This window comes from Hevea brasiliensis, chromosome 6, assembly GCF_030052815.1.
Source record: "Hevea brasiliensis isolate MT/VB/25A 57/8 chromosome 6, ASM3005281v1, whole genome shotgun sequence".
Taxonomy (NCBI): domain Eukaryota; kingdom Viridiplantae; phylum Streptophyta; class Magnoliopsida; order Malpighiales; family Euphorbiaceae; genus Hevea; species Hevea brasiliensis.
The window spans coordinates 18,349,878-18,365,117 of NC_079498.1; the positions used below are offsets into that span (position 1 = coordinate 18,349,878).

The 15,240-nt window shown below is 30.0% G+C and overlaps 2 protein-coding genes across 2 annotated transcripts; both read left to right on the forward strand.

Annotated features, from left to right (window-relative positions):
• Positions 1 to 846: 846 nt before the first annotated feature.
• LOC110655699 (protein ACCELERATED CELL DEATH 6-like) lies at positions 847 to 4,625 on the forward strand. The gene is made up of 3 exons (XM_058147943.1): positions 847 to 1,630; positions 1,700 to 2,232; positions 3,777 to 4,625. The coding sequence occupies exons 1-3, from the start codon at positions 847 to 849 to the stop codon at positions 4,623 to 4,625; spliced, it is 2,166 nt and encodes a 721-aa protein (XP_058003926.1).
• Positions 4,626 to 8,134: 3,509 nt separating this feature from the next.
• On the forward strand, positions 8,135 to 9,693 carry LOC110655700 (geranylgeranyl diphosphate reductase, chloroplastic-like). The gene has a single exon (XM_058148440.1). The coding sequence runs from the start codon at positions 8,207 to 8,209 to the stop codon at positions 9,578 to 9,580; it is 1,374 nt and encodes a 457-aa protein (XP_058004423.1). The 5' UTR covers positions 8,135 to 8,206; the 3' UTR covers positions 9,581 to 9,693.
• The last annotated feature ends 5,547 nt before the right edge of the window (positions 9,694 to 15,240 follow it).

Sequence of the window (15,240 nt, forward strand, 5' to 3'; positions counted from 1 at the left end):
ATGAAATTGTTGGGATCGATAATTAGTCTTTCTTCTTTCATATATATGAAGGAAAGCTAAGTTTTTCTTTACAATTTGCCTAGTCTTTATGTATATTTCTTTGACTCATGGCAATAAACTACTCAAATCTAACTACCCAAGCCATGTCCTTTTTTACTTGTTGAAGGGTTGGTCTATTTCACATAAAATAATTTATACATATATAATAATTTTAATAAAATTATTTTTTTAAGAAATATATTTTTATTATTTAATTATAATATTAAAGTAATAATATGTATTTAGTTTATATATATATAAATATTTTTTACATTTTAATAAAATTATCAAAATTTAAAAAATAATTTAATTTACTAAGTCATTTCTCCTACAAAATAATTGGTTTTTCCTTTCATCATAACAATATTTTTCGTTAGTAAATTTTTTAATTGCCTCGAATGATAAAAAATATAAAAAAATATTTCCTTAGAAATATTTTTTACAAAACAAATGAAATTTTAAATTTAAAAATAAATGATTGGTGAAATTTATTCAGATTTCTCTTACCTAAATCTATCATATCATAAATTTAAAATATAATTACTTATACTCATATATTTAATATATTCATATATTTAATAAATAAATTTTATAATATATATTGTGCCTTGGATACGGATTCTAATTAAGAATTTTCCAAGTCATTCTATATAGACTCACGGCTCAAACCAACCACCCGAGTAAAGCCTACCCATATGGACGGTACACACGCTACTCAAACCCAACAAAAGCCTACCCAAGTGGAGTCTATCCAAGTGCTATTTCTAGGACGCTTTCTGTAGTTCAAGTCCAGGAAGAGGTTCACTGATGGCAGGCTCGATGGATCTGAATATAAGCATCCTCTGCTGGGAGCAGAGAAGCCAGCGGTTTCAAACATTAATGAATAAAGGACTGGAAACTTCCATACAGCCTAATAGGACAGATTACATTATGGATCCTGCCCTGCTTGAAGCTGCAGTTGAAGCCAATGCTGACAAGTTCATTGATGCTATGGAACGAATTTCAGCAGAGAAAAAGGTATCCCTGCCAACCATCTTCAATCAACTAGACCCGTCAGGAAATTCTTTGCTTCATATTGCCACAAGTTCAAGGAATGAAGAGATTGCCCAACTCATTGCGTATCACTTTCCTTCGCATATTTCGAAGAGGAATATCAAAGGCGATACTGCTCTGCACATTGCTGCTAGAGGTGGAATGCTTAATACTATTGAAATTCTTGTTTGCCGTGGAAAAGATTTCCCTGGCACAGATACTACTTCAGCTTCCTCTTCTTTCACTTCTGAAAATGATTTCGCAGAAAGTACAGGTGATGATAGATTATTAAGGATAAAAAATGTGCACGGAAACACTGCTTTGCATGAGGGTGTGATGAATCGCCACCTTGATGTGGCTCAATTCCTGATTTCTGCAGATGAAGAAGTGTGGTATTATCAGAACAAGGAAGGTTGGTCTCCGCTCTATATGGCAGTCAAAATAGGTGATTTTGACATTTTTCGATTACTGTTGAAAGCTCCATTAAGCCATTATGATTCACACAAGAAGCTTGGAGGAAACCCCCCAGCTCATGCTACTATTATTGAAGACAAAATAGGTACCTACTTGCGTCTGTCAATCTTCTTTAATTCACGCTAATTCCATTTAATAGTCCCTCAAATTTCAGATATGTTAAAGGAGATGGCTGAGGTGAATCCTGAACTTGTCCAATTAAAAGATGGAAGAGGACGAACTGTGCTTCATTGGGCGGCACACAGAGGTAACGTTGATGCAGTTCGGTTCCTCTCAAGCAAATTTTGTGGTGGCCTGTTTGAAATGGATAATAAGGGGTTCTTTCCTATTCACATTGCAAGCGAGGAAGGGCGTGTTGAGGTAATAAAGGAGTTGCTTGAGCAGTGGCCCCATCAAAGAGAGTTGTTCAACAGAGAAGGTCAGAATATTCTTCATGTTGCTGCTAAGAGTGGAAAAGATAACGTGGTGAGATTCATTTCGGAAACTCCTACACTGGAGAAGCTTTTGAATGAGAAAGACAGAAATGGAAACACTCCTTTACATTTGGCAGCAATGAACTCTCATCCAGCAGTTGTGCTTACTTTAACATGGCAAAAGAAAATAAACATAAAGCTTCTGAACAATGAAAGCAAACCGGTTTATGATGTAAGTCCCAAGCTTACCGGCGGTCGCAGGAGAGTTGAATACGTATGAACTCTATATACACCCCTGCCTATATTTATTTATTTATTTATTTGATTTATCATCTTATTAAAAATATATTTTTTTTATAATATTCAAACACTTTTTAAATAATTTATATTGTTCATTATTATACTTTTTAATTTTAATATTTTTTTAATGAGAGATATGTGATGGAAAAAAATATATAAAGTGAGAGTGAATTTATATATTAAACCTATTAAAATTAATGTCATCCAACCTTCGTGTAATTTTACAAATTTGCTCAAACTTTTAATTTTAACAATATATATTATCTTGGTTTTCCAATTTGGTTTTTATCTTATTTTGGTCAATCAAAATTAATCAAGAATGAAACAGAAGATAATATTATATCACTCATTTGGATGAAAGTAATTTAATTAAGATATGGGAAAGATCTTACAACTGTTAACTATTTTATAAACTGTAAGCAAATTATAAAATCTAGATAAATAATCAAAATTAAAATATTAAAAAAATAAAAAAAATCAAATGTTTAGAATTCTTAAAGCCATTAAGCCCATTAGAATTAGAGTAAAGATCATTTGCCCATCGTAGATACCATATTAAAGTGATGTTGCCATTGGACTAATAGCAAATTTGTTTTTCCTAAGATAGTTAAATGCACACACAAATGGTTCAGTGATAAAATCATAGTAATTTTATCAAAGCATGCTAATTCATATGCCGTAATTTTTTTATAGCAACGGGTATAATTTTAGAGTAACAATTGATATAACCTTGTAATAGATATAATTCTATAACTTATATAAAGTTTTAGTAGTATTTGATATAATTTTTTAATGGCAGCTTTTATAATTGTATCATTACATTATTTTTTAAATTGATTAACATGTTATGTAGTATTTCTTAATAGCAGATCATATAATTTAGTAACAGCAATAGATATAATTTTATAGTAGCAACTGATATAAGTTATATCATGTGGTGATTTAGTAACTAATATAATTTTGTATCTTATTTAATTCTTTAATAGTGTATGATATAATTTTTTCATATTAGCTATTATAATTTTGTTTAGCTAATTATATCAAATACATATATAATTTTGTATTTGATATAATGTTTTAATAACACCTGAAACAGTTTTGTAATAGCTGCATATATAATTTTATATTTGATATAATTTTTTTTATAATAGCTCGTATAATTTTTTTAGGTTGACTAATATAATACACAGTGATTTTTTAAAAGTAGTTTATATAATTTTGTATTTAATATAATTTTTTAAAATTAGCTAATATAATTTTTATTATTATCTAATATAATTTTATATTTTGTAAAAGATATAAAAATATATGTTATTTAATTTTAAATTTTAAAATAAATAAATCAATAAATTATTTCCTTAACATGACACATGCATGGTGATTTTGGGAGGATACTTATTAATCTAAGTGTCACGCTTTTATAAGTAACTTTTTGTTAGCAATTATATAATGATTCTTATTAAACTAAATGTCACACTTTTATAAGTTATTTTTTGGCCACATGGCGATTTATGATAGCCACCTGAAGGATTTTATCATCTAATTCCTTTGCAGTCTTTGACAAATGGTGCTTTGTTTTCTGCTGGTGCTCGCCCAAATTTTGATCTAAATTTTAACGAGCGAAATTCCAACAAGAGATATTCAATTAGAGTTGAAGAGATTAAAGAGTTGGTTGGCATTGTATTACTGCTGGAAACGCTTGTGGCCACCGTAACCTTTACTGCTGTATTCTCCATCCCTGGTGGATATAATAGCTCTAACAATCCAGACAAAGGAATGGCAACTATTTTAAATAAGCCTATGTTTCAATTCTCTGTGATGTGCAACGCCACTGCTTTTTATAGTTCCATCATCAGTATTTTCTCCATCCTCGTTGGTATAGTGTTAATTGATGTCTATTTTGCGGTATATTTCTATTTCCTTTCCCTACATCTATTAGGCTTAGCTCTTGCGATGATGTCCCTGGCATTCATGGCTGCAATACAAGCAGGACTAAGCCAAGTTTCTTGGCTAGCCTCCTATGCTCTCATCATGGGAATCATCTCTCTTATCATTCCATTGTCGATAATCACAATATTTTCATTATCATTTTCATGCAATAAGCCGCATTTTATGCGATATATCATCTACTACCTCAGTCGTGCAGCTGTTCCACTAGTAAAAATTTCCTCACTACATGGAAGAACAGAAGAATCTGAGATCAAAGATTTGAAAGAACAAGAAGGGTCACAACAATTGGGAAAAGATGAACAACAACGGTCTCTGCCTCAAAGAGAAAGTAAGCAAGAAGAATTGCAACAGTTAAGAGACGATGGGCATACAACGATATCTTCAGAAAATGGAGAGCAAGAAAGAGTAGTTGCTTAATTTTACCCATTGCTTTTAAGGTCACTAGATTTATCACTCATTTTAAGAAGTGGTTAATTTCAATTTATAAGTTAGTTATTAGAATGTGTTTGGAACAATCTATATGAGAACAAAGGTGATAAGTGTTTTTTTTTTTTTTTTTTACCATCTTTTTTTGCATGGAATAACAATCTCTATGCTATATATATGGTCATTTTGCTTATGAAATAAATTCCATTTCCTTTGCAATTGTATTTTTATTCATAGCATGCATTCAAATATATAGGATTGAAATATGTTTGTTCATTTTTATTAAACACAAACTTGCAACAGGGATCATATGATTTAAAGAATTATTTTCGCTCAAGTACTCTTAACTAGGGATGATCTTTAGAGATGTTTTAAACACTAAGCTAGACTCAGAACAGAAATGGAGTTCAATATAAATGCTTTAGATTCAACCAAACTTGCATCCCCAAAAGGTTTGAGTCCATAAGCTTGGCTTCTAATTATAAGGTCTAGAAAAACTCCAAATGAATATACTTATACAAGAGCTACCTGTCAAATTTCTATTCACTACCTGCCAAATTTGAACATTAATAAAGGCATGCATTATAATCAGGACACCTCTTTTTTGGGAAGGTTCACAGTTGGAGAGCTTCTTGGAACATCCCATATATAATACATTTGAATAGTAGCAGCACCCCACCTTAGAGGCTTTGAGCTTCAAATTCTAGCAAGCAAGCTCGGTCTCTGTTCTTTAATATATATATATATATATATATATATATATATATATATATATATATATATATATATATAAAAGGATCGTGCTTAGTTATGGGTAGTAGCCTAATCCCACTTCGTTTAAGAATTAAGATTATGTTCTATCCAAACAATTAATGTACTCCAATAATTCTTGGACAATTGCATACCAAAATCAAATGAAACATCATTTAGTTGCAGACATAATGTCTTAATATTTAATAATCAAATAATAAAATTATTAAAATTCCATCCTTACAAACATGCACTGCATTCTAAACACTAAAAAGATCTAAGAAATATTTTTTTACAGTGAAGAGCAAGTAACAATTCACATAAATAATTCACTTTGTTCACACATTCATCCTTAAACTTTAACCTTTTAATGTATAAATTATAAAATTATTGTATTTTTGTATATTAAAGGGACTCATATAATTGAATCCACTCAAGTAAAAAGTTTTGAATTACACTATATAAAAATGATTTATCCATAATTAGGCCCAAAATATTAAAAAATAAATAAAAAGTAAGAGAAAGAGACACGTGTCTTCGCTATAACTTCTATTAAAAAAATAAAATAAAATTTCAACCCATTAATAAAAAGGAAAAAAAAAAATACTGAAGTCAAAAACCAAATGGGGAAAATGACAAGCTACTGGTTGGTATCTGATATTCCCTAGCTGTTCAAGTAATTAAGCAAAACAAACTTTTGCTCATTGGAATACTGATGTGGATGGAATGAACAGAAGGCAATGATAATCACACTACTTCACTCCTGGGTCTAATTTTAAAAACATAGACTAGAGTCTTATCTTGCGGCATGGTGTGCAGAGAAGCAAATGCTCAACTGATGTGTTGCAATCTCAACATCCCATTTTTGTGTCAGATTAAAGAGAGAACTAGTATTTCAAACTCTGATAGCAAGCCTTGAAGATAGGAAATAGAATCAGTTGCGAGATCTGTTAAGTCAGTGCACATTGGGAAAAAAGGGGCATCAAAAGCAGTGATAAAATCTTTAGCAATTTTAAAAATTTAGTATATTTTATTAGAATTGAAATAATTAAATTAAATCATGAATTTTTTTTTTAAATCATTAGGCTTATCAAAAATCATGCCTAAAAATAACTAATTATATATGAGGAATCACAAATCAAAGAGAAGTATGTTAATGGACCAACAATTCAAATCCTATTTAAATTCATCAAAGATGAACCAAAGAAAATGTGTATAGAGTCAAATTTTATCTCTCAATTACTGAGAATCCTGGACTTTGACTTGAAATTTGAAAGTATGCCTTACCCGAATATCAATAAGTAACTCATTATTAATTCTAATAGCAATCACATGTACAATGAATGTATTTTAATAAATTTATCATGGTAGAATTTATATAAAATTTATCACAATCAATTATTAAAATAAAATTATATTATAACAACTGCGAGAAATAATAAATGACGTCATTCTTAGTATTTAATGCTGTTGAGATTGATTTTGTTTGTAGCTAGATACCAACTTGTATCGCTAATTTCATGGATAATCACATTAACATGAGTTATGCATATAATCCATGATTTAAGTGTTACTTGGATTGTTGAAAATTACCACTATAATGATTTGAGAAAGAGCACCTTCTTGCACCTAAGAATTGCTTCAATAAGGAAAACCAACCACATGCCGCTTGCTTCTTCAAAAAGAACAGCCTTCTTGTTTCTGTCCCAAAAGTATCAAGTGCACGCCTATTTTCTTTTTATCTTAGACTAACTACTGCATTCAGTTTTTGAAAACCATTTTATACTCAAGTTTCCCATCGACAGCAATTTTCCCTTAAAACAAAAACTGTCTCGCTTTAAAAGCTTCAAGCCTTTTAACTTTCGGGCTTGAGCAACATGGGACTCCAAACCCATTCATAGGTCGTCTTTTTTCTTCACTTTGATTAAATGAAATCAATTTTGTTGGGATTGATATTAGTATTTCTTTTTTTAATATTTACGTCAAAAATATTTTGGTTTTTATACACAGGGAGTTGGAAAATGAGGACACGGACGATTACATAATTCATACTGGCACAAAATAATATATCACCAAGCTAAGTTTTTCTAATTTGCCTATTCTTTTCTTGTCTCATCAAAGTCTTCCTGTATAGATAAAAATTATCCAAGTCAAGTCTACCCAAATCAATTCTTGTTACTTGGATAATCTTTTGGATATAACTTGGGCTATAACTTCTACAAATATTAAAATTTCAACCCATTAATAAAAAAGGCCCAAACACAAAGTCAAAATCCAAACTGGGGAAACTAGCAAGCCACTGGCTGGTATATGATATTCCCTTTCTACAAGCTAGCTGTTCAAGCGATTAAGCAAAACAAACATTTGTTCATTGGATTACTGCTGTGGATGCACTGAACAGAAGGCAATGATAATTATATTGCTTCACTCTTGGAACTGATAATGTTGCAAGCTCAAGATCCCATTTTTGAGTCAGATTAAAGTTAACTGGTATTTCAATCTCTGATAGCAAGCCTTGCAGATAGGAAATTGAATCAGTTGTGAGATATGTAAGTCCATGCTCCAATACAATCTTGATTATGAAGTGCAGATTGGGGAAAAAGGGGGCATCAAAAGCAGTGATAAAATACAAACAGAAGTTCAAAAGAATTCAACATTTTACTATTCCTTGATGTTAAATAAACTTTAAAATATTCAAATCCACCGTTGCCACTTGCATAAGAGCCAAGCCCAAACCCATCTTCACCTCCGCACAGGCACACATCACACACACACACACACTCTCCTTTTGCTAGAAAACCCAATACTTTCTTCAACAAACCATGTCTATGACACAAACCCCCCACACCTTTCAACCATGCTTCCTGTCTCCACTCAAAACCACAACCTCCTCCGAATGCGCCCACTCAAAACGCCCAACTCTTACTATTACTGCCTGTTCTTCCCCCACCAAGCTACTCTCTGGCCGGAAGCTACGCGTCGCCGTCGTTGGAGGCGGCCCAGCTGGCTCCTCCGCTGCGGAAGCCCTCGCCTCTGGTGGAATCGAAACTTTTCTCTTCGAGCGCAGCACTTCCACAGCCAAGCCCTGTGGCGGAGCCATTCCTCTCTGCATGCTCGACGAATTCTCCATCCCTCTCCACCTCATCGACCGCCATGTCACTCGCATGAAAATCATTTCCCCTTCTAATCTCACTGTTGATTTTGGCTCCAAAACCCTCAAACCTCACGAGTCCATCCCCATGCTCCGCCGTGAAGTACTGGACTCCTTCCTCCGCTCTCGTGCCCAATCAAGTGGCTCTCATTTGATTCCCGCCCTTGTCACGCATCTCGAGGTCCCTTCCTCATCAACCGAGCCTTACATCATCCACCACACAAGCAACAACACCAAACGCACCCTAGCCGTCGATGTGATCATCGGAGCGGACGGAGCCAACAGCAGAGTCGCCAAATCGATAAAAGCTGGAAATTACACTTGTGCCATCGCTTTCCAAGAGAGAATTAGATTACCCGAAGAGAAAATGGAATACTACCAAAATCTCGCAGAGATGTACGTAGGAAATGACGTGTCACCCGATTTCTACGCGTGGGTATTCCCCAAATGCGACCACGTGGCAGTGGGCACTGGTACAGTGTGCGCGAAACCAGACATTAAAGTATACCAGAGAGGGATCAGAGAAAGGGTAAGCCACAAGATCAATGGGGGGAAAGTGATCAAAGTGGAGGCACACCCAATACCGGAGCACCCACGTCCGACGAGGGTACGGGGGAGAGTAGCGCTGGTGGGGGATGCGGCGGGATACGTGACAAAGTGCTCTGGCGAAGGGATATACTTCGCGGCGAAGTCAGGAAGAATGTGCGGAGAGGCGATAGTGAAGGCTTCTGAGGGAGGGGAGAAGATGGTAAGCGAAGAAGATTTAAAAAGAGAGTATTTGAGAGAGTGGGATAGGAAGTTCATGAAAACATTCAGATTCTTGGACTTGCTGCAGAGAGTGTTTTATGGTAGTAATGCAGCGAGAGAAGCATTGGTAGAGCTATGTGGAGATGAGTATGTGCAGAGAATGACATTTGATAGCTATTTGTATAAGAAATTGGCTAATGGGGATAGATGGGAAGATGTGAAGATGGTTTTGAATACTATTGGGAGCTTGGTGAGGTGTAAGATTGTGGAGAGGGAGATGGAGGCCTTGAAGGTTTAATTAGGCTTCAAAATTGCATCATCTGCCAATAGCATTGGCTGTCTCGTTCGTCACTTGGTAGTGTAAATTGTGACATTATGGCAATGTGAAATGCTTATTGTGAATAAACTGAATTAGAGTGCCTGCGTAAACTGAATTATTGTTATTTCTGTTTTAGTGATTTAAACGTAAATGATTGAAAATTAGAGTGAGTTATAGGCAGAAGCACTCTGTGAAGATTGAACGTTAGTTTGTGCTTGTAAGTTGGGAAGGTCATCGGTCACCATAGGTCTAGTCTGGGTCTCTCGTCGGCAGTGATGGTGGTTGGCCGGAGCAAAAATGGGGGGAAGAAAGAGAGTTAACGAGAGGGAGAGAAAAAAAAGGGGGGAAATGTTGTTTTGAAATTTCATTTTTTTTAAAAACCCTGCCGCTGAAACACGCTGCCCAAAGTTTTGCAGCAAGTTGTCATTTCATTCAACTTTTCTTTTATATATATACACACTCTTAACTTTTCAATATATAGTATTTTATTTATTAAAATCCCTCTATTAAATTAATTAATAAATTATTTTACTTTGTAATAAATTATCTAAATCAATTATATAAAATATTATCAATATTTATAAAAGAAATTTTATTAAAAAAAAAATATCAGGGTATTACAATGTAGAAAAACAGAGGGGCCAATGAAAATTAGCCCAGCATGCAACAGAACAACACAAAAGGTAAGTCATCCTCCAAGAGCACAGCTATTTTGTGGAGGGTAACAAAGTTGTGTATATCCAAAATAAACCTCTCCTTGGTTAGTGGCAGAGCTAGGATGTAATCTTAAAGAGGGGCCAAAGGAACACTTCTTTTTCCTCGCACATTTCGCAAATTATTTATTATTGTACTTTAATAATATAATTTAATATGCATTTTTCTATATTTTATATTTCATAATCATATTATAAATTTTTGTTAATGATAAAATTTTTAATTAGTTAAAATTTTATTTTAACGATTAATAAGTAAATAAGTTCATTAATATATTTTTCTAATAAGTAAATAGCCCCCTCCCTCCGCCACTTTCCTTGCTGCCACTGGATTTGCTAAAAAAGGCCTACATAAGCCTATTTACAACCCCACCCAAAGGCAAAGAGGGAGAATCCAATCTTCAGGCGAGGGCATAAGATTCCCTACTTAGAAGAAGAGGTAAAGGAAAATTGTGGAAACCCAATAAAGAAAAGACATGAGTTCCTAGAAGATGGTACTAACCAATAAAGTTTCTTTCTGATAGACAAAAAGAGGAAAGTATCCAGCTTGCCAACAAATTCAAAATTTATCACAAAAATAAACATTTTAATATGAATTAATGTTAAATAAACTTTAGAAATATTCAATCCACCATTAATTTACCCCTTGCACAAAACACAAACGCATCAATCTCCATCCCTATACTTAGGCTCTATTATTTTAAACAAAAAGTAGTTTTGAATCCACACAAATAAAAAGTTTTTGATTGTTAAAAAAAAAAAAATGAATTACACTAAACAAAAATGTTTTATCCATAATCAGGCTCAAAACAATAAATAAAAATTATGAGAAACAGAAGGATTCATAATCTTTTGGAAACAACTTGGGCTATAACTTCTATTAAGAGTTAAAATTTGAACCCATTACTTAAAAATGGAAAAAGACAAACCCAAATACAAAAGGAAAAAACCAAACTTAGGAAACTGGCAAGCTACAAGTTGGTTTTTGACATTTCCTTTTCTGAACTAGCTATTCAAGTAATTAAGGAAAACAAACTTTTGTACATTGGGTTTTAAGATGAATAACAATCTTATATGGTGCCCCCCCAAATTAAGACATACTATAGAAAAGTCCTAGGTGTAAATAATTTTTTAACTGAAGTCAACTGTGGTTGCCTATGTGTCACGCGGGATTCACTCTTGTATAATAAAAAATGCCACCTACTGTGCTAGCTAGATGGTGCACATTCGTGTTCAAATTCAATTTGAAATTTGGATAAAATTTCTATCAATTTTGAAAATGTTATATTTATGACTCAAAATACTAATTGATTTGGAAGACCTATTTCTAATAATTTGAGTGGGAGAAATATTTTTCGATAGGATAGAAGAATATTTTCTATATAAAGTATAACTAGTATTTTAGCATTACTCCTAAATTAAGTGAGACTCCTAATCAGATTAAGATTAAGAAAATTAACACTATAAATAGAAGAATGGTAAAAATATTATTTAACTTTTCCTAGTAAAAAGGTTATTTAACTTTGCCCATAAATAGGGGTTTTCACCCATTGCAGAGAATGACTTTGCCAATTGCTAAGGATTTCGCTTTGTCTATTGATGAGGGGCTTCTGCCCTTTGCAGTCCTATGGAGAGAAAGAGATTTAGGCCTAAGGTGGAGAAATGACATAAAATCTAAGAGGAAGGAATTCTTGCCCATTGGTGAGGGCTCTTACCCATATAGTTGAAGACACCCTTTGTGGTATAGTAGTTATAGTAGTAAATATATTGAATTATGTCTAGAGAATATTAAAAGGACTAATTAATACATTTATTATGTAGTGTGAGTTATATTAGGTGTAATTGGATTGATGGATAGTATAACTTGAGCTTATAATTGATAATTTATTATTATTATTAGTGGAAGATGACATACCCATGGATGTAGCTCTATGTGAAAGGGATGAACTACGTAAATATTAGTATTTTATATGTTTATTTTGTTTCTTTGCAATTTACACGTTCCCGCAGTTCACAATAGAAAATTTAGCATATTTGCCAAAATTGAAATAATTAGATTAAATCGTAAAAAAAGAATTTTTTAAATCATTATGCCTATCAAAAATCATGCCTGAAAATAACTATTTATGCATGAGGGATCACAATTCAAAGAGAAGTATGTTAACGGGACCAACAATTCAAATCCTATTTAAATTCGTCAAAGATAAACTAAAGAAAATGTGTATATAGTGAAACTTTATTCCTTAATTACTAGGGACAAAAACCAAAATAATGTGATTTCAAAAACATTTTACCAAAATAATGTGAATTTTAAACTATTTACCAAAATAATATAATATAATAGAAACCACCATTTAAAGAAGTGATTTTATGTTTCAGCACTTTAATAAAAAATCGCTATTTGAAATAAAGCTTTTATTATTTTGTGTCAGTGTGGCAGAGCAATATTGCTCTCAAAATCGCCAGTCAAATTAATAATTTTGTGTCTTGACTCATTGTCTGTCACATCAATAGAATTTGACTTTTTTTTACACTAAAACCACCAAATGAAATTGTGGTTTCAAGTGCAATATGTATAGTATGCTAGAATAGACATGTTGCAGAAATGTTGCAGGGAATTTATTCCCTCTTATATGGTATGTTGAATTATTGGCTTCATAGGCCTTTGAATTATTTTAGTTGCTTTAAAAGCCACAAAATGGTCTTAAAAAATGGAAGACTTCTTTTGTATCAAGTAAAACTAGTTTGATTTTTTTTCTTCCTCTTTCATCTTTTTCTTTTTTTTTTTCTCTTTGTATGAAATAATTATTTTGGTGGAACATCAATGGCGTGTTGAACGGAATGCAAAATCAGAAAGAAAGGCAAAAGCAAATTCAATAATCCGACAAATAGATATTCCCAAATCTATCATGGACTAGGAGGCCTCCATGATGTGGCACAGGAGTACACATCAGTCGACATTAGTCTAATTTAATATATGTTCAATTATAATTATATTATTTACGTTATAATATTTTGCTCAATGTCATCTATTTACGGGTTTTTTACCAAATAGGTGTAATAAAAATAAATATATACTAGAAAAGGGCGAATTTCAATTTAATTACCAAAACAGGGTTAATTATGTTAAAATGGAAGAAATGAGTACGAGACGCTAATTATAATAGTGTTTTGAGATCCGGACGCTATTACCAATAGCGTCCAAGTTTTAAAAACAAAAAAAAAAAGTTGGATGCTAATTATAGTAGCATCCAGCTTTTGTTTTTATTTTTTTAATATTTTATTTTAAATAAAATATAAATATTATTTTAATAAATAATATTATATATTATAATATTTTTATTATAATTTTTTTCAAATTAAAATTAAATTAAATTTTAATTAAATAAAAATTAAAATATAAAATATTATTATAATAAAATAATTAAAAAAATTAAATGAAAAGCTAGACGCTACTTATCTTTTTATTTAATTTTTTAATTATTTAATTTTATATTTTAAATAAAATATAAATATTATTTTAATAAATAATATTATAATAATTAATATTGTATATTATAATATTTTTATTATAAAAAATTATTTTTAATTAAAGTTTAATTAAATAAAAAAATTCACATTTTAAATAACATTTAATAATATTTTACATTTTAATTTTTATTTAATTAAAATATAAAATACTATTATAATAAAATAATTAAAAATTAAAACAAAAAGGCCGGATATTTTTTTTAATATTTTATTTTATATTTTACATAAAATATAAATATTATTTTAATAAATAATATTATAATAATTAACATTATATATTATAATATTTTTATTATAAAAATTATTTTTTAATTTAAAATTAAATTAAATTTTAATTAAATAAAAAATTAAAATATAAAATATTATTATAATAAAATAATTAAAAAAATTCAATGAAATGCTAAACACTACTATCCAACTTTTCATTTAATTTTTTAATTATTTAATTTTATACTTTAAATAAAATATAAATATTATTTTAATAAATAATATTATAATATTTTTATTATAAAAAAATTATTTTTAATTAAATTTTAATTGAATAAAAAAATCACATTTTAAATAACATTTAATAACATATTATATTTTAATTAAATAAAAAATTAAAATATAAAATGCTATTATAATAAAATAATTAAAAAATTAAAACAAAAAGGTTGGACATTTTTTTAATATTTTATTTTATATTTTAAATAAAATATAAATATTATTTTAATAAATAATATTATAATAATTCATATAGTATATTATAATATTTTTATTATAAAAAATTATTTTTTTAATTTAGAATTAAATTAAATTTTAATTAAATAATAAATTAAAATATAAAATGTTATTTAAAATGTGAATTTTTTATTTAATTAAAATTTAATTTAATTTTAAATTTAAAAATAATTTTTTATAATAGAAAATTATAATATATAATATTAATTATTATAATATTATTTATTAAAATAATATTTATATTTTATTTAAAATATAAAATAAAATAGTTAAAAAATTAAATAAATAGTAGCATCCAGCTTTTCATTTAATTTTTTATTATAATAATATTTTATATTTTAATTTTTTTATTTAATTAAAATTTAATTTAAAATTAAAAATAATTTTTAATAATAAAAATATTATAATATATATTATTAATTATTATAATATTATTTATTAAAATAATATTTTTATTTTATTTATGTAACACCCCCATTTGCATAGCCTGGTATATTTCACTGTTCCGGTGACCGGTGTCGGTTCGGATAATTAAGGGGATTATAACCACATCTAAGATAACTAAATAAGCCATAAACACAAATAATTAGCAATTGTCAATTAGTTAAGTATAAATAAGAAAAACATAACATAAGAAGTTAAATGAGCCGAGAGTCACAGTGATGGGTGACC